This window comes from Gadus macrocephalus, chromosome 20, assembly GCF_031168955.1.
Source record: "Gadus macrocephalus chromosome 20, ASM3116895v1".
Lineage (NCBI taxonomy): Eukaryota > Metazoa > Chordata > Actinopteri > Gadiformes > Gadidae > Gadus > Gadus macrocephalus.
This window is the reverse complement of record NC_082401.1, coordinates 4,574,832-4,594,802: the sequence shown is the minus strand read 5'-3', so window position 1 is coordinate 4,594,802 and position 19,971 is coordinate 4,574,832. Positions and strand designations below refer to the sequence as shown.

The 19,971-nt window shown below is 49.5% G+C and overlaps 1 protein-coding gene and 1 long non-coding RNA gene across 2 annotated transcripts; both read right to left on the bottom strand.

Moving 5' to 3' along the window:
• Positions 1 to 176: 176 nt before the first annotated feature.
• Positions 177 to 7,924, bottom strand: umps (uridine monophosphate synthetase). The gene is made up of 10 exons (XM_060039834.1): positions 7,370 to 7,924; positions 6,233 to 6,386; positions 5,096 to 5,220; positions 4,230 to 4,417; positions 3,762 to 3,859; positions 3,242 to 3,402; positions 2,435 to 2,552; positions 2,115 to 2,290; positions 1,594 to 1,708; positions 177 to 1,170 (listed from the first exon to the last, which is right to left on the bottom strand). The coding sequence occupies exons 1-10, from the start codon at positions 7,517 to 7,519 to the stop codon at positions 1,001 to 1,003; spliced, it is 1,455 nt and encodes a 484-aa protein (XP_059895817.1). The 5' UTR covers positions 7,520 to 7,924; the 3' UTR covers positions 177 to 1,000.
• Positions 7,925 to 8,281: 357 nt separating this feature from the next.
• Positions 8,282 to 18,182, bottom strand: LOC132448482 (uncharacterized). The gene is made up of 2 exons (XR_009523369.1): positions 14,118 to 18,182; positions 8,282 to 9,541 (listed from the first exon to the last, which is right to left on the bottom strand). It is a non-coding gene; the product is annotated as an uncharacterized LOC132448482 (long non-coding RNA).
• Between the last annotated feature and the right edge of the window lie 1,789 nt (positions 18,183 to 19,971).

Below are 19,971 nucleotides of genomic sequence, written 5' to 3'. Positions count from 1 at the left end.
AATTATTATAAAATTAAAGAAATGCAATGTGTAATAGAGAGATGTATCTCAACACAACTCGCTGCAAAAGGAACATTCACACCTGCTGGGCAGAGCCACCAGGATGATGAACGTAGAAGGTACATGGTCCTATCCTCAAAACCAGGGGTTAAAAAAAATAGACTTTTGACCAGAAAATGAGTCCACATGGATTTATTGTTTCGATTTCTGAAAAAATAAATGCCTTGGAGAAACACCGAGATGTAACCCATGTGGGGAATAATAGGAACACACAAAACGAGTTCTTACAGTTCAGAAAAATAATTTAATTTCCTCATTAAAAAAATATACAAAAAGAAAAAATGATGCACCAGTTTAGAGTGCGACTGCTAGATGGTTAATACAGATGCAAGCTGAGCAAACCAACATAGGTCAGGAACCGACATGCAACAGTGTGAATTAATACCTGTAACAGTATTAACACGGACGGACACACATTCACATTGATTGAATAAGGCTTACCAGTTATTAACCCATTGATTTGCCATCCGATTTAAACAGTGAATACCCTTAAATGAACCCTTATGATAACCTTTATCTGTGGGCTGAAGGGTCTGTCTGATGGTCTTCAAAGAGTACGGCCATCTCATAGGAAGGACAAGGACACTTGACTGTTGACATAGTGTTGTTCAACTATATTGATCTTTTAAAAATCGGAATCAAATTAGACTGTACTGTATCCATATAAAAAAAAAAAAGTGAATTTACAGTTTTCCTTCCAGAGAAGATTTTGATAAAGCCTAAAAAAGATTGACAAAGAAGATACAGAAATACTTGAATACATGTAAGCATTTGAAAATGTTTCCAAGTGTGTGCACTGAGCGGCACACACTTGGAAACATTTTCAAATGCTTACATGTATTCCCCAGAGATCAACAAACCCAAGGTTTCATATGCAAGGCGATATTCAGAATAAGAGGCTTTAGAGACAGAGAGGGGGGGAGGGGTGATCCCCGGGCCCTCATTGGGCCAGCCTCTTCACGTAGGCCTCCCAGCCCGCCTTCCTGTAGGCTTCGGCAGCCTCCACCCTATTGGACGCTCCTAATATTCCCCGTCCCACGATGATGACATCAGAGGCCTTGGTAGCGATGACCTCCTCGGGGGAGGTGTACTGCTGTCCAAGCCCGTCACCTGGGGGGGGGGGGGGGGGTAAGGGAGAGATTAACCCAGAAACAGCGACAGTATTTCACAGAGGGCTTACAATGGTTTATAGTGCAACAGTGCCACCCTGTGTCAAGAAGTAATGTCACAGTGCCAAAACCAACCGTCACACAATACCCATGAATTTACACCATTCTCAAGAGTAAGTGATAGCACTATGATGTCACACTGTTTCAGATGGAATTCAAACACTTTGTGATTTAATTAAAATGTTTAGGGCGAGAGTTTTAAGAAGGAGGGGGGCATGTTATCCCCATGGTTTAAGCCATTAGCATCTTTGATACTTTTTTAGTACCGTTGTTGTGTGACTGATATGAGCGTTATAATCAGAGATGTCGTAGACTAAATCTGCATCTCACCTTTTCCTTAAACTATATTTTATAGGACACTAACCCCCAGCCTGCATCTGCACCCCGGGGGTCATGTGGATGAACTGAGGCTTCTGGGTAATCCTGGAGCCGCAGATGAAGCCCAGCACAAAGTCAGACTGCTCCTCCGCCATCTTTAGCTGGGAGGGGAGAAGGACGACACAAGCAAATATCAAGGCTCAAACATCCACAAGCCTTACATCATAGATCGATGTGTTAGCACTGTTAAGGTAGAGCAGGGAAAAGAGAACTATATATAATGGAGCCTTACAACAAATAAGTAAATCATGTTATTCAATTTACTTCAGTGAAATAGATCCACTAGGTGACATGGTCAGCAGTGATTGGCCAAGCTAAACACACCACATTTATTAATTTATTTATTAATGCTTTTTGGTGTAAACATATTTGTGATTTGCATTTCCCACTTGTCATTTTAAACTGGTTCTAGTTTGTTGTGCTTGTACAAGCTGTACAAGCACCTTGTACAGCTTGTGTTTCCTGCTTAGGACTGTATGATTGAAGTCTGGGTATGAGCTCCCTTACCACAGACTGAGTGTACTCCCCAGTCGCCAGCGAGCCCTGGGAACTCATCTGGGCTATGAGCAGGCAGGCGCGGCCCAGGGCCTGGCCCACGGCCCTCAGGCCCTGGGCCACCCCGGGGCCCGGCACCGAATGGGCGTTCACCAGGTGGGCCCAGGACGAGATCCGGTACACGCCCCCTGGTGGCCAGCAGCAAAGATGGCACGTGGTCAGGCAGCGGCAGACCACACATGGAAACACACCATTGAAATGTAGTCTTTGATATCTGGGGGATCGCAACCACAGCAACAGCATTGCTCTCTCCAAGTCCACGTGATGCGTACCTTCATACTGGTGCTTCACCGTGCTCCCGATGTCGGCAAACTTGCGATCCTCAAAGATGAGGAAGTTGTGTTTGTCAGCAAGGTCCTTCAGTGCGTTGCAGAAGGCTGGGGTGAAGTCCTGGGGAGAGACAAAGACAACGGTGACCTGATATAGACACAATATGCATGGAGAGAACCCATACATGGGGGGAAAGGTGACCTGATATAGACCACAATATGTATGGCCCGAACCCATATGATGATCATAAAAGTCAACAGAATGGCAAGTACTTCCTTATCAAATTTCAATAGATGCCGCAAAAGTACAAATATTGAAACAAGCACATAATTTAAGAGTAAAATTTATAAAATGCAATAAAGTGTAATTAAAACAGGGAGAACAGATCTTCCCCTAGCACTAGAATATTGAATTGTGTACGAATCATGTACCTTCCAACATTTAGAAGAAGATTTGACCCCACGGCCCACGGGACTCGGCTAACTGACAAACACCCCCCAAGACCCCTCTACCACCCTAACCACTCTACCACCCTTAATCCTCTACCACCCTAACCCTTCTACCACCCTAAACCCCTCTACCACCCTAACCCTTCTACCAACCTATCCCTCACCACCCTAACCTCCAGACCCCTCTACCACCATAACTCCCAGACCCTTCTACCACCCTCACCCCCAGACCCCTCTACCACCCTAACCCCTCTACCAACCTATCCCCTCACCACCCTTACCTCCACACCCCTCTACCACCATACCTCCCAGACCCTTCTACTACCCTCACCCCCAGACCCCTCTACCACCCGTGCCGACCTCCAGGATGTCCACGTGGGTCTTCAGCAGGCAGATCTTGGGGCCCAGGGTGTCGGCCAGCGCCAGGAGCTCCGTGCAGGACGTCACGTCAGCGGCCACGCAGAGGTTCGACTTCTTCTCCTCCATGATCTGCAGCAGCTTCGACCCCAGAGGATGGATGTCTATGATGCACAAGGGGATGGGTAAGAATAACACGCATTTCAGTATGCCAGCCGTGTAGTAATTTAAAGGTCAAACATTCAGTACTGTTGCAAAGAATGTTTCATAGTATATTAGTAGTGCTTGTATTTTGGCATCTCAGACACCAAGTGCTGGCATTGAAATGAAGGATAGGGAACAGCATTGATCAAATGTGTGACAAACCATCATAGAGCAGTTCACAGTTTGAGGTGCACTGACTATGATCATTGACGTTCCCAACATATCGTTCAACATCAGCGTTGTCCGAGGTCAGCCTCCACCTAGCCCGAAATCCTGTAAATGTCTGTGTATAAATACAGACATTGACATGGTACCGTACCTGATAGTTTGGCCCTGGCGCCATAACTCAGCACCTGCTCTTGTTCTTTGCATGTCTTCTTGGCCAGGGGGGAGAGGTTCCCGTTCACTGCCTTTGGTCTGGGGAGAGGCACAACACAGTGGGGGACTTGCTCATACTCTATATACCACCTTTATAAAACGTGTGAAAAAGTGCTTCACACAGTACAATAAACACATTCAAATCAACAGTGTTGCTCTGAGTTCATGAGGGCAAACTCCATATAATGATGAGGACGAGGACAATGATGAGGACGATGCTGACCGCTACCACTTGAATACTTTACTTATTTAACATATTTTATTTATACTTCTCTTTGTTATCTTTATCTTGTATTGTTGCTACGTGGCTGTGGAGGAACCAAGCCCAATAATTTTACCCTTGAGTACAATAAGATGTAATAAAAGTAACTCTGACGCTGACCGCGTCCCGACATGCTGAGCTGTGTACCTGAAGGTGTTGTTGTCCAGGATGAAGTCGCGGACGCTCTGCGCCATCGCCGGGCTGATGCGCCCGGCCGCCTGCAGCACGCTGAGCAGCTGGGACATGGAGATCACGGGGTGGAGCTTGATGCCCTCGGAGCCCAGCATGGCCACGCCTCCCTGCTCGCGGTCCATCAGCACGATGGCGTCCGTCACCTGGAAGAGGGAGACAGAAGCTCTGGTTATATGGCATCCAGCAAGACACCAGGGCAATTGAAGGAGCATCACATAGGCAGGATCACATTTCTAAAAGGACAATATGGATAAATGCTAATTACAAGTATAAGAAGGCTGATTCATTAATATGCCAGTGCAGACATGCATTTAACAAAACTAAAAACAAGGAAAGGTTTGAGCCATGATTTAAGAGTGTTTAGTGTTGAGGCAGACCTCAGATATTCTGGAAGTTTGCTTCAGATATGCGGTGCATGAGTAAAAGTGGCGTTGCATTTGGTTGGCTGAATCTCTGGGATAAGCACATTTGTTGAATTAGGATTGAATACGATATACGTCACAAATTAGCTAGGATAGGCAGTTTGAAGAAACCAGCCAGAGTAAACGAGATTTGAAAGTATCCAGCAGAAAAAACTCCTCATCCCTTCAGGCCCCTTCAGGGCAGAATATTGAATAGATAAAGCGACAAGCTTTAAGGGGCAGGATAATCTAGCAGTGGTTAGGATGTCTTATTCTAAAAAGGTTGTGGGTTCGATCCCCAGTGTTTGCAGCCTAATCGGGGGGAGTACATGCAGAGCACCCCACCGGCCACTTAAGGACAGCCTCGGAACTCAGGTCCATGGGGAGGGGCTGAACAGAAGACTGTCTCTGTCTGGGTACCTTCAGCCCTTCTTTGTAGAGCACCTCGGCCGTCTCCATGATGCTGGTTCCCGTGGTGACCGTGTCCTCGATGATCAGACACGTGTCTCCCTGCCGGGTCACTCCCTCCACCATCTTCTTGGTTCCTGCATCGAGAGCCAATAAGGACACAGGACAGGTCACTAATTACTTCACGAGAGCCAATCAGGACGCCGGTCACTTTAAGTACAGTCATGTTAAATGTCATTCTGAAACTATTAAAATAAGAATTTTTGGTTGACGTATTTTTCCCAAACAATTTTACAATTCTGCAAGTGCATATACAAACGTCTCATGGGTGTCAACTGCAGCATTCGAACCCTGAATCCCTATGGCAGTGTCGATGCCACGCTCTACCAGTTCATGGTGAGGCACTCAGGACCATAGTATAGACAGGTTACCAAGGAGATGGGGTTAGGGGCTCAACCAGAAGACATAAAGCATAGACAACAGATAGACGGATCTGATCTGGCGTTAACTTGTCTAATCCCAAAACCAACGGATGGGTTCATTCCCTTTAATAAAGATAAGGCATGTATGGATCCAATAGCGATTGGTCTTCAAAATAGCGGATTTGAGTTGTAATATTATGATGTTTATGCACATAGATTTCCTTCCGTAGATACTAAAGGCTTTTCCATCAGAAAAGTATTGCCTGATCCCCATTCGTGAGAATTCATTTTCCTGAAATCGGTGTAGACGTAAATTGAAAGTCACTTGCAGGTCCGTTAATGAACAAGTGAACGAAAGCTTTTGAGTCAATTAAGTAAAGCAAGCCTCCTAACTTTCCTTTGAATTACAAGAGGGCCAATTCTCATGTATTTATGCAGTCAAATTATAGTCTTTGAGTCAGTGATATTAGACACTACAAACAAACATTTTCTACGTTTATATTAATATGCAAAAAAAGACAACAAAATACTCAATTAAATTATCAGGCTGAATCAGACATAATGCAGTAAATGGATGTTGATACATTGGTAACACTGCTGTAGTCGCTGACACTAGTTTATGAACAACAGGGTTAATGTCCCCTGGCGGCGCCCCAGAACACCATGTTGTAAACCGGAAACCCTTCTATAGCGCAACATGAACACATGCACTTCCATCGCTACGCACCGTAATCCTTGGCCTCCTTGCGTCTGATGAGCATGGGGAGCTCGTTCCTGGAGCAGATGATGGTGGCCAGGGGGAGGGCCGTGTAGGGCACACCGCACACAGAGTCAAACTTCAGCTGCTCGGCCTGAGCGAGCTGGTAGATGAGGCTCGACAACTGCCGAAAACAAACACAGCCAAAGGTTGGTGTTGGGCTGTACTTTTACTGCCTCTTAATTTTACTGCATATTTTCTGTCTCTCTTTGCACTCAGGAGGTGGGGATCTGGAAATAAATGTGCACTGAAAGTCAAGGCAGTTCAGCCAGAGGAATTTTCTATCAAAACAAAACACAGTTGAGGCTCAACTGGTGTTTGAGCCTATAAGCTTCCACTTCAGGTTTAACAATGGCATCAAACTCACAATGTCTGCAGTGAGATAATACTGACCACAGCGATTTCCATAAAGGCTTCCGTTTTACAAAGCCCGACCTTTAATGTCATGCGCAGAATTATACATATTACGGTTATCATGGACCATGCCAGTGCCAGGCCCAACGGTTTGGATGTCATTATTTGAGGCATGATAGGACATTGTGACTTGAGTGCACCATAATCATCATTTTATTGATAAAGGTACTTTTATTGCATGTAATTTGGCTAAGACTTGTAGTGCAGACCAGCTGTTGTGGGTGGGTTTGTCTCATACGGACTTCAGTGGGGGTTTCAGTCCATCTGTGCATAGCAGCTTCTCAACCAGCAGGTGCGCCTGCAGCCAGAGGGGGCGCCACCAATATGCCAATTCCACACAATATGATATGATCGTTCATAGAAAACCGCTTCGCGCGCAGGAGATTTCTCTTTTTTTTTTGGTGTTCGTGGCGCCCCCCACGTCTTATGAAAATTGCGGGCTGCCAGGTTCGCCCGTGCCCAGAACCGCCCCAGGCCTGAAGCTCAAATAGGCTTTAGTCTAACGTTATACAACTTGTTGGGAGTTATATTGACTCTGGGTGGTAAGCTGGGCTAATATGAAAAAAATCGGCATCAACTTTTCCTGATGCCCAGTGAGCTCCAAGTTCGAATATTCACATGATTATCAAATTATACAATGAGATACCACCTAACCCCGTGCAGGACAGGGCGGTCTGCAGGACACGTGTTTACCTTGTTCATGAGGCTCGGGTAGGACACCAGCACTCTGAGGTCGATATATATCGGCGTCATCATGCCACTCTTCAGCTTGTATTCACCGAATTTAACCGCGTTCACATCGTGAAGTTTCAGGATTAAACTATCGATACAGGTGTTTTCCATCGCTGCAGGCTAGTCTGATAAACGTCTCTCTGGTGAAGACTACAGACCACGCTCACGCTACTCTCTCCACTTCCGCGTTGTCCAATGCGTGATGCGCAAAGGATCACGGATCCGCCGGCCCCCACTCTGCTTTACCCCGTCTCTGCTGTCTCTGGTCCTAGTTCAGCATGCACCCCGACCCTGCTGTCTCTGGTTCTAGTTCAGCATGCACCCCGACCCTGCTGTCTCTGGTTCTGCATGCATCCCGACCCTGCTGTATCTGGTTTTAGTTCCTTATGCACTCCGACCCTGGTTCTAGCAGAGCTATAGAGAGAGTTGCAACACGCTATGATCTCGCCGACAGGGTGGTCACGTGGTTGTCACGTGGTTCATGTAAGCCTCAATAGTTCCAAACACGCCGCGCTGTCAATGTTATTCTATGGGACGACAGCAGAGATTTCAATATTGAATGGTAAATATGAATGAAAAAAACACATACCAGTATTTTTCTGACTGTTATTGCATTATTGCATATTTGTAAATGTCAGTTTTACATTTAGAGTGGTAGGGGGACAACTGAAAGCTATCTATAAGTATTACTTAGATACGTTTTTAAGTTTGAGGGAAAGCTTCACGATCGTGTTAGCATTCTGGCTTCACCTTAACTTTTACCTTACATCTGTATTGAAATCAAAGTATTCAAGATGTTTTACCATGATCATTTTAAGATATGAGCCACACAAAGTATCAGATATATTAAAGAATAACAACATTACGCTTGGATGAATGAAATAGTATTTTATTTTATTAAACAATTAGTGTGACAAGAACAAGTGAGTGCGATTGTGTGAACAGATTCAACAATGGACACAGCAGAGAACACTATATACTTAGGGCAAACCATTAACATATAACGTTGCAAATATACTATACTTTATGCCATTACAATACTTATAATAGCCCTGAGCAAATTCAAAATTGGTTTAGATCAATGGTCATACCATGGTTGGCTGAGCAGTGTATGGATGCTCCAATCGGTCCGAGAAGGGTTACCACATGTATGGCTTCCCCAAGGACCAAGAGCGCAGGAAGAAATGGATGGCAATGGTCAGCCGTCAAAACGTACAAGTGACAGGGGTCAGCAACAGTCAAAAACTATGTGATGTAAGTAATGTTCACATCACTTGATAGCATTTCAAAGGGCATAATGATTCCAAGTGTAGAGAATTATGACTTTTCAATGATATTTGAAGTGCAATGGAAACTGATCTTACAAGCCTACCTACAGGTACACTTTGAAGATGACCAATTCACTGCCACAAAAAGAGAAGGGATGTTGAAGTTGAGGCCCGATGCAGTCCCAACAGTTTTCATTCATCGCCCTAAGCCGAAGAGGAGGAAACCCCCTTCTGTGAGGGTGCCTCCAGAACCAAGTGCAACGGACCACACATATTGCGCCAAATTAAACTTCAGTATGATCCATGCAGCTAACAATATTCCCCATTTCATGTAATTCAAGGATAGACTACACTCCTAATGAGATTACATAATTCATATTTGTACATTCAGTTTAAGAAACAACCAGAGGTCAGGGATTCTCTGAGGATTTGCACACAATGTAGATAATCGACACATTTCTACCCAATTAACAATTGCCGGTAGATCCATTTATATTTCATTGGTTTCTGATTGTGGCAGATGATTTAATTCACATTACAGAAATGTTTTGCTTTAATACATTTTCTAACATTGCCTTACATTGGAGATGACAGTAGTTGCAAATGCAAAGACAAAATACATATAACAGCAACATTACCTTGTAATTGTGACAGAGATTGAGGGAGAAATTGAGGTGGATTTCAAGAGCGATGAAAAGGACATGACAGAGAGAGCAATCAAGAGGCCACTTTGCCAGGGGCAGGTGATTCAGGGGCAGGTGATCCAGGGGCAGGTGATCCAGGGCCAGGTGATCCAGGGCCAGCTGCTCCAGGGACCAGACTGCCAGGGACTGATGGGGCGACTGTGGAGGACTTAATAAGGCAACTAGAAAAGGAAAAATTTATGAGAAGGAGAGCAGAGAGGGCTCTTGTAAAACAAAAAATAATCAATTTGGCACTAAGAAAGAAACAATTCAGTCAACAAGAAGTTAAAACGAAAAAGCCATACAGGTTCAATTCACCGCCCATCATAATCAGCATTGTTGAAGCGGCGGCATCTGTAGGGCTTCATGTGCTGAACATCACCCTTTCCAGGATATAATTAAACAAACACACTGTTATTTCTACTAGCTGTCGCATCATAAAACCCGTCCTTAAATCAACCAAAATGATCCTAGTAATCCAATGTGGCTGTGTGCCTGCTTGTCTTTCAGTGAGGGGTTGAGAGAGAGAGAGAAGGAAGACACTCTCTGCGAGCTAAAGAGAGCGTCGTATGACCAAGTGACCGACGGAAAGAACATGCAGCGTTGTCCTTTTGTGACGTTGTGTTTGTTTGCCTGAAGGGGAAATAAACAGGAGTTCGCTCCATTTCTCCTAAAAACTGTGTCCTGACTCGTGGAAACCCGTTACAGTGGAGCCCAATGTGGGGCGAGTCAAGTATGGAACAATCGCCATTGGCCAGTGTCCTCGGACACCTGGCGCAAACAGCAGAGCTACAGACCCAGCTACAGCAGGCCCAGAACGAGGTCCTGGTGGAGCTGGCCCGCTCCTTGGCCGCCGACCGGGAGGCCATGCGGGAGCTACTCGGCTCCGGAAAACGCGGCGGGGTAACCCGACCGGGCCAACAAATATTTATTCCTAAAATGGGGGAGGCTGACGACCCAGAGGCCTTTCTGGAGACCTTCCGAGGGGTGGCCGAGGTCTCAGAGTGGCCGCCGCAGGAGTGGGCCCACCGTCTCCTGCCTCTGCTGACGGGAGAGGCCCAGCTCGCGGCCCACAGCCTACCAGCGGCGGCCCAGAACGACTTCAACATCGTCGCCAGGGCTATCCGGGACCGGTTGGGCCTAAACCCGGAGGAACATCGCCGGCGGTTCCGGGCCCTGGCCTTCACCGACGGCGACCGGTCCTTCACCTACGCCCAGCAGCTGCGGGACCAGGCGAGGAGGTGGCTGGGCCCGGAACAAAACACACCGGAGGACATAGTGGAGCAGGTGGCCCTGGAGAGGTTCGTCGAGGGGCTTCCAACCAGAACATCTACCTGGGTCCGGTACCACCAGCCCGGGAGCCTCTCGGCGGCCGTCAACATCGCGGAGGGCCACCTGGCTCCCCCTCTGTCAGACCGACGACCGATCCCGAGCCCGCGGACCGGTGCAGCAGCCCTGCAGCGGGACAGGCCCACCCCGGGACCGAGGGCGAGATGGGGGGGGGGTCCCAGTCACGAGCAGGCACATAGTGCACCTTCCCACCCCATCCCGCAGACGGGCACTCAGACGGCATGGGAGGCGTGCTGGCGGTGTGGACGGCCGGGCCACCTTCGGCGGGACTGTCCGTTGATGGAGGTGGGCCAGGTCATCCGCGTCACCGGTGCCCCGGCTCTTCCCCACAGTCCCGGCGAGGCGTACCGTATCCCGGTGAGGATACAGCGGGGTACGTACCAGGCGCTGTTGGATTCGGGGTGTATGCAGACCATGATCCATCAGCGCCTGGTGCGATCCGAGGCATTGATAGAGGCATCGAGTGTTTCGGTGAGATGTATACACGGGGATGTTCACACGTATCCCTTGGTCCCTATCGAGGTGGTGCGCCTCCTGCCCCGAGTGCCAGTTGGTGAATCCCCCCGCCATTCCCAGGGCTCCCTTGTGGCCCCTTCCCCTGGTGGAGGCCCCATTCGATCGCGTGGGCATGGACATTGTCGGGCCATTAGAACGTTCCGCACAAGGGTATCGATTTGTGTTAGTCCTGATCGACTACGCAACCCGATACCCGGAAGCAATTCCGTTGCGCAATATCTCTGCGAAGAGTGTTGCGCAGGCGTTGTTTCATGTCATATCGCGGGTGGGAATCCCAAAAGAGATTCTCACTGACCAGGGCACTAATTTCATGTCACGCACGATGAAGGAACTTTACGGGTTGTTGAAGGTCAAGGCCATCCGCACGAGCGTCTATCACCCAGCCACTGACGGCTTGTGTGAGAGGTTTAACCGGACGTTAAAGTCCATGATCCGGAAGTTTGTACTGGAGGATGCTCGAAATTGGCATCAATGGCTAGACCCTCTGTTGTTTGCGGTGCGGGAAGTTCCTCAGGCTTCCACGGGGTTTTCCCCATTCGAGTTGCTTTATGGGCGCAGGCCCAGGGGCGTCCTGGACCTCATTAAAGAAACCTGGGAGGAGGGGTCCAGCGACAGTAAAAACGAAATCCAGTACGTCATGGACTTGCGTGCAAAGCTCCACTCACTCGGGGTAATGTCACGTGAGCATTTGCACCAAGCCCAGGAGAATCAGAAACGCCTGTACGACAGAGGGACTAGATTACGTGATCTTTCACCGGGGGATAAGGTCCTCGTTCTGCTGCCCACCTCTAGCACCAAATTACTCGCGAAGTGGCAAGGTCCCTTCGTGGTCACACGGCGAGTCGGGGACGTGGATTACGAGGTAGTGCGGCCAGACCGGGGCGACTCCCGACAGATCTACCACATCAATCTGCTCAAAAGGTGGATTGATGTGGTCCCGGTCGCATTCGCCACGACACTACCGGAGGGAGAGGAGTTCGGACCGGAAGTCCCTACTCCGGGGCCTGTCCCTCCGGTCGGCCGAGGAGAGGATCTGTCGGGGAGTCAGGCGGCGGACGTGGGCAGTCTGCAGCTCCAGTTCGCCGACGTCTTTTCGCCCCTGCCTGGTCGCACCCCGTTAATAACTCACAACATCGAGACGCAACCCGGGTTAACAGTGCGGACACGTCCCTACAGGCTGCCCGTCCACAAGCAAGATGTGGTACGGCGCGAATTGGCAGCAATGTTAGAGTTGGGCGTCGTCGAGGAGTCCCACAGTGACTGGTGCAGTCCCGTCGTGCTGGTGGGGAAGCCGGACGGGTCTGTCCGGTTCTGTGTCGACTACCGTAGGGTGAATGCGGTGTCAAAGTTCGATGCCTACCCAATGCCTCGGATCGACGAGCTAGTGGACCGGCTTGGCATGGCCAAATATTATACGACCCTGGACTGCACGAAGGGCTACTGGCAGATTCCGTTGTCTCCAGCAGCCTGAGAAAAAACTGCGTTCTCCACTCCGCTCGGTCTTTACCAGTTCAAGGTGCTTCCGTTCGGGTTGTTTGGGGCCCCGGCCACGTTTCAGCGACTGATGGATCGTGTGTTACGGCCTCATGCTGCATATGCTGCCGCCTACATAGATGACATCGTCATCTATGGTGACGAGTGGGGGCAGCATGTGCAGCAGGTTGCGGCCGTCCTTCAGTCGCTGAGACGGGCGGGGCTCACGGCCAACCCGAAGAAGTGCGTGATCGGGCGGAGGGAGATTCAGTATCTGGGGTTCCACCTGGGGCGGGGGAAGGTCCGGCCGCAGGTCGGTAAGACCGCGGCGGTCGCCGCCTCCCCTCGACCCAGGACCAAGAAGGAGGTGAGGCGGTTCCTGGGGCTGGCGGGTTACTATCGGCAGTTCGTGCCAAACTTCTCCGACCTGGCCAGCCCCTTGACCGACCTCACCCGGAAGAGGGCCCCAGATACCGTCCAGTGGTCGGAGCCATGCCAGGTGTCGTTTGAGGCTATTAAAACAGCCCTCTGTGGGGAAGCAGTCCTGTGTGCTCCTAATTTTGCTCTCCCTTTCTCCGTCCGGGCAGACGCCTCGGATAGGGGGTTGGGCGCGGTCCTGACCCAGCAGGTGGAGGGGACCGACCGTCCGGTGCTGTACCTGAGCCGCAAGCTGTCGGACCGCGAGCGTCGGTACAGCACGGTAGAGAAGGAGTGTCTCGCCATCCGGTGGGCGGTCGGTGCCCTTCGCTACTACCTGCTGGGTCGCCAGTTCACCCTCTACTCCGACCACGCCCCCCTTCAGTGGCTCCACCGGATGAAGGATGCCAACGCCAGGATCACCCGGTGGTACCTCGCGTTGCAACCGTTCAATTTCCGGGTGGCCCACAGGCCGGGGGCGCAGATGGTCGTGGCAGACTTCCTCTCCCGTCCCGGGGGGGGGGAGTAGGTTTACGGCCGGATGGGTCCCCGGCCTGTGTCGGGCGGTGGGGGTATGTGGAGGTGGGGCGGCGTCTGGCCTGCAGGGGGAGCATGGAGCACCGGGTCTGCTGGGGTGATGGGGTCTGATTGCGGACAGGTGTCCTGACTCGTGGAAACCCGTTACAATATAATTACGCTGTGCATTTACAAATAAATATCAGTATATGCATCATAAAAGGACCTCTAATATAATAGACAGTTGACAATTCAAAAGAGGTAGCTATTTAATCTATTTACCCCTGGAGATACCTTCAGATGGCGAAGTTGAGCTAACAAACTAGCAGGCAATCGGTCGTCTACCAAGATAAATATATATATAATTACGCTGTGCATTTACAAATAAATATCAGTATATGCATCATAAAGGGCCTCTGATACAATATAGACAGTTGATACAATATAGACAGCAATTCAAAAGAGGTAGCTGTTTAATCAATTTACCTCAGAAGTTACTCGACGGCCAGCAATGGAAATGAATGATCTCCTACGCCGTAAATGCTGTTTGGAACTATTCGAGGCTCCATACCCCGGAAGAAGGCGCTACAACGGAGTCCAATGGAAGTGTCGCCACTCTGTTATATCTACCACTCTGGGTTCTAGTTCTGCATGCACCCCCGACCCTCTGGTTCTAGTTCTGCATGCACCCTGACCCTGCTGTCTCTGGTTCTAGTTCTGCTTGCACCCCGACCATGCTGTCTCTGGTTCTAATTCTGCATGCACCCCGACCCTGCTGTCTCTGGTTCTGCATGCACCCGACCCTGCTGTCTCTGGTAATGGTTGTACATACGGACAGTACATTGAACGTACACGTTGCAGACCTGACAGTCTGCAGACTGGGCGTCTGTTTCCCCGAGTCCCTTTTCTTGGCTGGTACTATATAAAATGCGTATCGAAATGTGAAAGTCTTATTTATATATTTAGGTATTCACAGACTTGTGTATCTGTGGATACCTATTGTTATTGTGAGGATTCTCATTTATTATAATCCGGATTGTTTATTCTCATATCTCTGCGATAGACGCTATAACTCATATTTTAGGTTAAAATGATTGGGCACGGCCGCACCCATGGATTAAAATTTGGAAACTTGGTGTACATGCTGTAGTGATATATGAAAGTATGGGCCACCGTAGTGCCATACCTGTGACGTCATATCCATGTGTCCGGAAATAAACCGGTTGTTCTATTAATGAAACCTACACGGTAGTCACGGTTAATGCCTCCGCACATGACATGGTGTCAGAAGTGGCCGATTTACGATTTTTTAAGTGACAATGGCGAAGTTGGGACCTCCAGATAAGTTTGATTTCACCCTTCCGGCTGAGTGGCCGATGTGGCGCCGACGTTTTGATCGCTATCGAGTGGCAACGAAACTAGACCGGGACAGAGGTGTAGTACAGGTGAACACGCTTCTCTATGCTATGGGCAGTGAGGCGGAGGCTATATACGATTCGTCTGTGTTTGACCGGAGTGTGGCCCTTGAAGACGATGATGACGAAGTAAGCCCTGAGAATGATTAGGACATTGTGATAAAGAAGTTTCACAAGCATTTTGTGCCGAAGAGAAACGTAATACACGGGGCATGCTTTCATAACGCTTTGTCAGCTTCAATTTCCAGCTTCTTAATTTCCAGCTGGAACTGGACTTGCCTATTCTCTGCTTTTTCCTGAGCTTCTAGTTGGAGGCGGGCAAGGCAGACTTTTAGCCGAGCAACATCCCTGGATCCAGTACCAGCAGAAGAGAGGGGATCATAGCGAGGCAGAGTATACAGAGTTTTGGTCAGCTCATCTACCTCAATGTCCACTCCAAAGTCTGCTCGAGCACCGCCGTGAGGTTCAACCTCTACCTTTTGGCGACCCACCTCCTTAGCCAGGGTGCCATCCTCAGGCACAGCAGAGTCTGCTTGCACTGGCAATACTATCAACGCCAACTCCACCAATTTGCTAACCACCAGCTTTTAGGTCCCTTTTTAGTATTTGTCTAGAATAGGACACACCGAAATAATCCGCTATCTGTGCCAAATCATCCTTCCGACAGCGGTCTACTTGACTAAGCGAGGGACCGGCCAAGAAGGACTCTAAATCGAACAGCGACATTTCAATTAAATTACGTCCAACCACCAAGCTACGTAAAACGTCAGTTTAGTTAAGGGATCCGTTTAAAAGGTATCCCGGACGAGCCCCCATTTATGTTACGTCCCCCGCTAGGGGAAGGAGTGGCAACATATTACCAGATGTTTTTGGTTCAACTGGAAGTTGTTTATTTAGCCCAGAGCATGGGATAATCAATCTAACACAAACAGAGGAGGCAAAACTACAAAAAGAAAAGGACCATTGGGTGCTGTCCAAATCAAAGAAACGAATGTAACCAAGAAGAAGCTCCCAAAATACATGAGTGGAACAGCACCCCTGCGTCTAGTGTTTTTAACAAAAGTATAGCTGCGAGTCGGTGTTCGATAACCTCTAAACAAAACTCTGGCCCAGTTCCCGTGTAGCAAACTAGAGCCTCAATTAAACAACAAATAATCATTCCAAGACCCAATATGGCAAGCTGCATATCCAAGGCCAGCTGCCGTGAATGTTGAGCTCGCCCGTGCTTTATCCTCCAGGATCCTCGGCCCTCCGATGCAGCAGCCAATCACGTCCGGGGAAAGGCACATCAAAATTAGCATAACGGTCAACAAATCACACGCGGGGAAAACACATGATCATTAGCATGAGCATCGACAAACTGAGGATTTTACCCATGAGGGCGGGGCGTCAATCCGCAACCGTAACAGCGGGTTCAAAAGCCTGGTGAGCCTGTTGAAGCTTTTATCAGAGGCCTGTACGAGCTAGCACAGTACTGTGAGTTCGGAGTGACCAAGGACGAGCAAATCAGGGATAGGATTGTGATTGGCATCTCCGACACGGGAGTTTCAGAAAAGTTACAGTTGGAGCCAGAACTGTCGCTTGAGAAAGCAATTCAAATAACTCGTCAGAGTGAGCAAATAAAACAGCAAAACGTGAGTTTGCGTGCTGACAGTGACTGTGCAGTGGATGCTATGAGACAGGGAAGATGGCAATCCAATGGAAGAAATGGCGCGAAGGATAGACCGCAGTGGCAGAGAAGGGACGACAGGGGTGAGTCAAGGCAGTTTGCCTGTTCACGTTGCAATGGTCAGCATGGGAACGCACGCCCCTGCCCAGCTAAAGATAAGAGATGCAGGAAATGCAACAAATTAGGGCACTTCGAGGCCGTCTGTCAAAGTAAATCACTAAAAGAAGTCAATGTCACGTCTGACTGTACCGAGGAGTACAGTGAAGATGCATTTTTCGTTGGTGCTGTAATGGAGGCGACAACAGACGTGATTGAGCAGCCTGGCTCCGAAAATTAGTGGCTGGTGGAATTGCATGTAAATGGCAGTCCTGTTGAATTTAAAATAGACACTGGTGCAGACATCACAGTAATGTCACAGACTGCTTTCAATAGGCTAGCGCGGCGCCCACGATTGGTCATGACTGGGCCAAAACCACTCGTTACCAGCCCAGGAGGTGAAGTGCAATGTGTTGGCAGATTCCTTGCCACAAGTCCATACAAGGGACAGCATTACAAGTACCGGGTGACTGTTATAAGGGGGCCGTACTCACATAGTCTACTGGGACGCAGTGTCGCTAAGAGAATGGGCCTGGTGATAAGAGTCAATGCTGTTGCATCAGATCTGCTAGAGGGTGTGTTTGGGGACATCGGCCTGTTCAAGTGTGACCCTGTGAAGATTGAATTGAAGCCGGATGCAGAGCCCTACACCCTGACAACGCTGCGCCATGTCCCGTTTCCTCTCCTGCCAAAAGTTGAAGCCGAATTGCGACGCATGCTGTCCATTGGCATAATCGAGGAGGTCACGGACCCCACGGATTGGTGTGCCCCGATGGTCCCTGTCGAAAAGAAGAACAAAGAAGTAAGAGTGTGCGTAGACCTAAAACGCCTGAACAAGGCAATAAAACGTGAGAGGTACATTTTGCCAACGCTTGAAGACATCGCTCCAAAGCTGGCTGGAGCAAAGATATTCTCCACTCTCGACTCTTCATGCAGATTTTGGCAAATCCCGTTGGAGGAGAATATCCGCAAGCTGACAACGTTCATTACTCCCATTGGCAGGTTCTGTTTCCGTAGACTCCCATTCGGGATAACGTCAGCCCCAGAAATTTTTCAAAGACAGATGTCCACTCTGCTTAAGGACCACGAGGGGGTTGTCGTAGTGATGGACGACATTCTGGTGTATGGAGCCACGACCGAGGAGCATGACCGTAGTCTGAATGCAGTTTTGAGGACGGTCAAAGACAGTGGACTGAAATTGAACAGGGCCAAATGCCACTTTGGCAAGTCAGAAATTCAGTACTTTGGACACCTCATCAGTGCGGATGGCCTGAGGCCGGACCCCAGCAAGGTGAAGGCAGTCACCCAAATGGCCAGTCCTACAAGTGTCGAGGAACTGCGTCAGGTCCTGGGCCTCATCAACTATGTTGGGAGATTTCTGCCTGATCTCCACCAAACTGCATCCGATCACTGATCTGCTGAAGAGGGAAAACGACTGGGTCTGGAGTGAGGCACAGGAAAGAGCGTTTGAGACTGTCAAAGTCATGCTTGTGTCAGCCCCTGCTCTGGCATACTACTAAGCTAACAGGAAGACTGTCGTCAGTGCAGACGCGAGCAGCTACGGCTTAGGGGTTGCGTTAATGCAGGAACATGGCGGCGAGTGGAAGCCAGTGGCATTCTGTTCTCGTACACTGTCAGAGGCCGAGAAAAGGTACTCAAAAATTGAAAAGGAGTGCCTGGCGTGTGTGTGGGCCTGCGAGAGGTTTGCACGCTACGTACAAGGTATGGACAGTTTTCACGTGCACACAGACCACAAACCTCTTGTGCCACTTATCAATACGTACGACCTGGACAAAGCTCCTCCTAGATGTCAGAGGCTTCTCATGCACCTTCTTCGTTTTAATGTGGTGGCCGAGCACATTCCAGGGAAACAGTTAGTCGTCGCCGACACACTCTCCATACAGCCCTTGTCCGAGGTGAGTGATGGGGAGCTGGAGCACGAGGTACAGGCCTACGTGGAATCAGTCGTTGCCAATGCTCCAGTCTCATCACAAAGACTCAGCGAGATCCGCACAGCTACTCAACAGGACGGTGAGCTGCTGCAGATCATAGCCTTTATCAGAAATGGGTGGCCGCCCAAGTCACGGATGCTACCATCCCTACAGCCTTATTTTTCTGCTAGGGCTCATCTCTCCGAAACAGATGGGCTGGTGCTATATCAGGATAGGATCGTTATCCCTGTTGCGCTGAGATCTGCCATACTGGAGCAGATTCATGGAGGCCATCAGGGCCTGACAAGGTGCCGTGCGCGAGCCAGGATGTCAGTGTGGTGGCCACGCATCAGTGGTGAGATAACACAGAAAGTCTCAGCATGCCGATTCTGCGTCGAAAACAGACCCACTCAGCGGCGGGAGCCACTACTCACCGCAGCCCTACCAGAGGGCCCATGGCAGCGCATTGCAGCAGACCTCTGCGAACTGGAAAAAGGAGAGTTACCTTGTGGTGACGGATTATTACTCAAGGGACCTTGAAATAGCCCACCTCTCTTCAACGTCCGCCATACAAGTCATCAACAGGCTCAAAGCCATGTTCGTGAGATGGGGGATACCACTTGAACTGGTGAGTGACAACGGCCCACAGTTCACACCTGGGGAGTTCAAAGACTTTAGTGAGAAGTATGGTTTTTCCCATACTACAACTAGCCCTCACTACCCCCAGGCGAACGGTGCAGCAGAATGGGCTGTTCAGACGGCCAAGCACATCCTGAAGCAGCCCGATCCACATCTCGCTCTGTTGTGTTACAGAGCTACCCCTAGTGCAGCTACCGGTGTGAGCCCAGCTCAGCTCATGACTGGGAGACGCATCAGAACTACACTTCCTATGTTGGAAGAGAAGCTACAGCCTGCACCTGTTGACAGACAACAGGTTCAGGAAAAAGACACACGGACAAAGTCGTCCTACCGGTTCTACTACGACCGCCGCCACTCTGCAAGTCCACTTCCACCACTTCATCAGGGCCAGGACGTCAGAGTCAAGATTGATGGAGATAAGGGGTGGAAAACTCCTGCTACAGTCGTTGGCCAGTGCAAAGAGCCCCGGTCGTACCTGGTGAAGATGGACAGCGGCGCAGTGCTGCGGCGCAACCGGAGACACCTGCAGGCCTTGCCGGGGTCTGCAGATTCGTCTGAAGAACAGCAGCAGCGGGCGAGACCTACACCAC

What these genes read in the sequence shown, in the direction of transcription:
- umps (XM_060039834.1), bottom strand. Translation starts at nt 7,519, where the DNA reads ATGGAAAACACCTGTATCGATAGTTTAATCCTGAAACTTCACGATGTG. An exon ending in CAAGGAGGCCAAGGATTACG is followed by an intron (nt 5,221 to 6,232) that starts GTGCGTAGCGAT and finishes CTCTCGATGCAG; the next exon opens with GAACCAAGAAGATGGTGGAG. An exon ending in GGTGAAGCACCAGTATGAAG is followed by an intron (nt 2,291 to 2,434) that starts GTACGCATCACG and finishes GCTGGCCACCAG; the next exon opens with GGGGCGTGTACCGGATCTCG.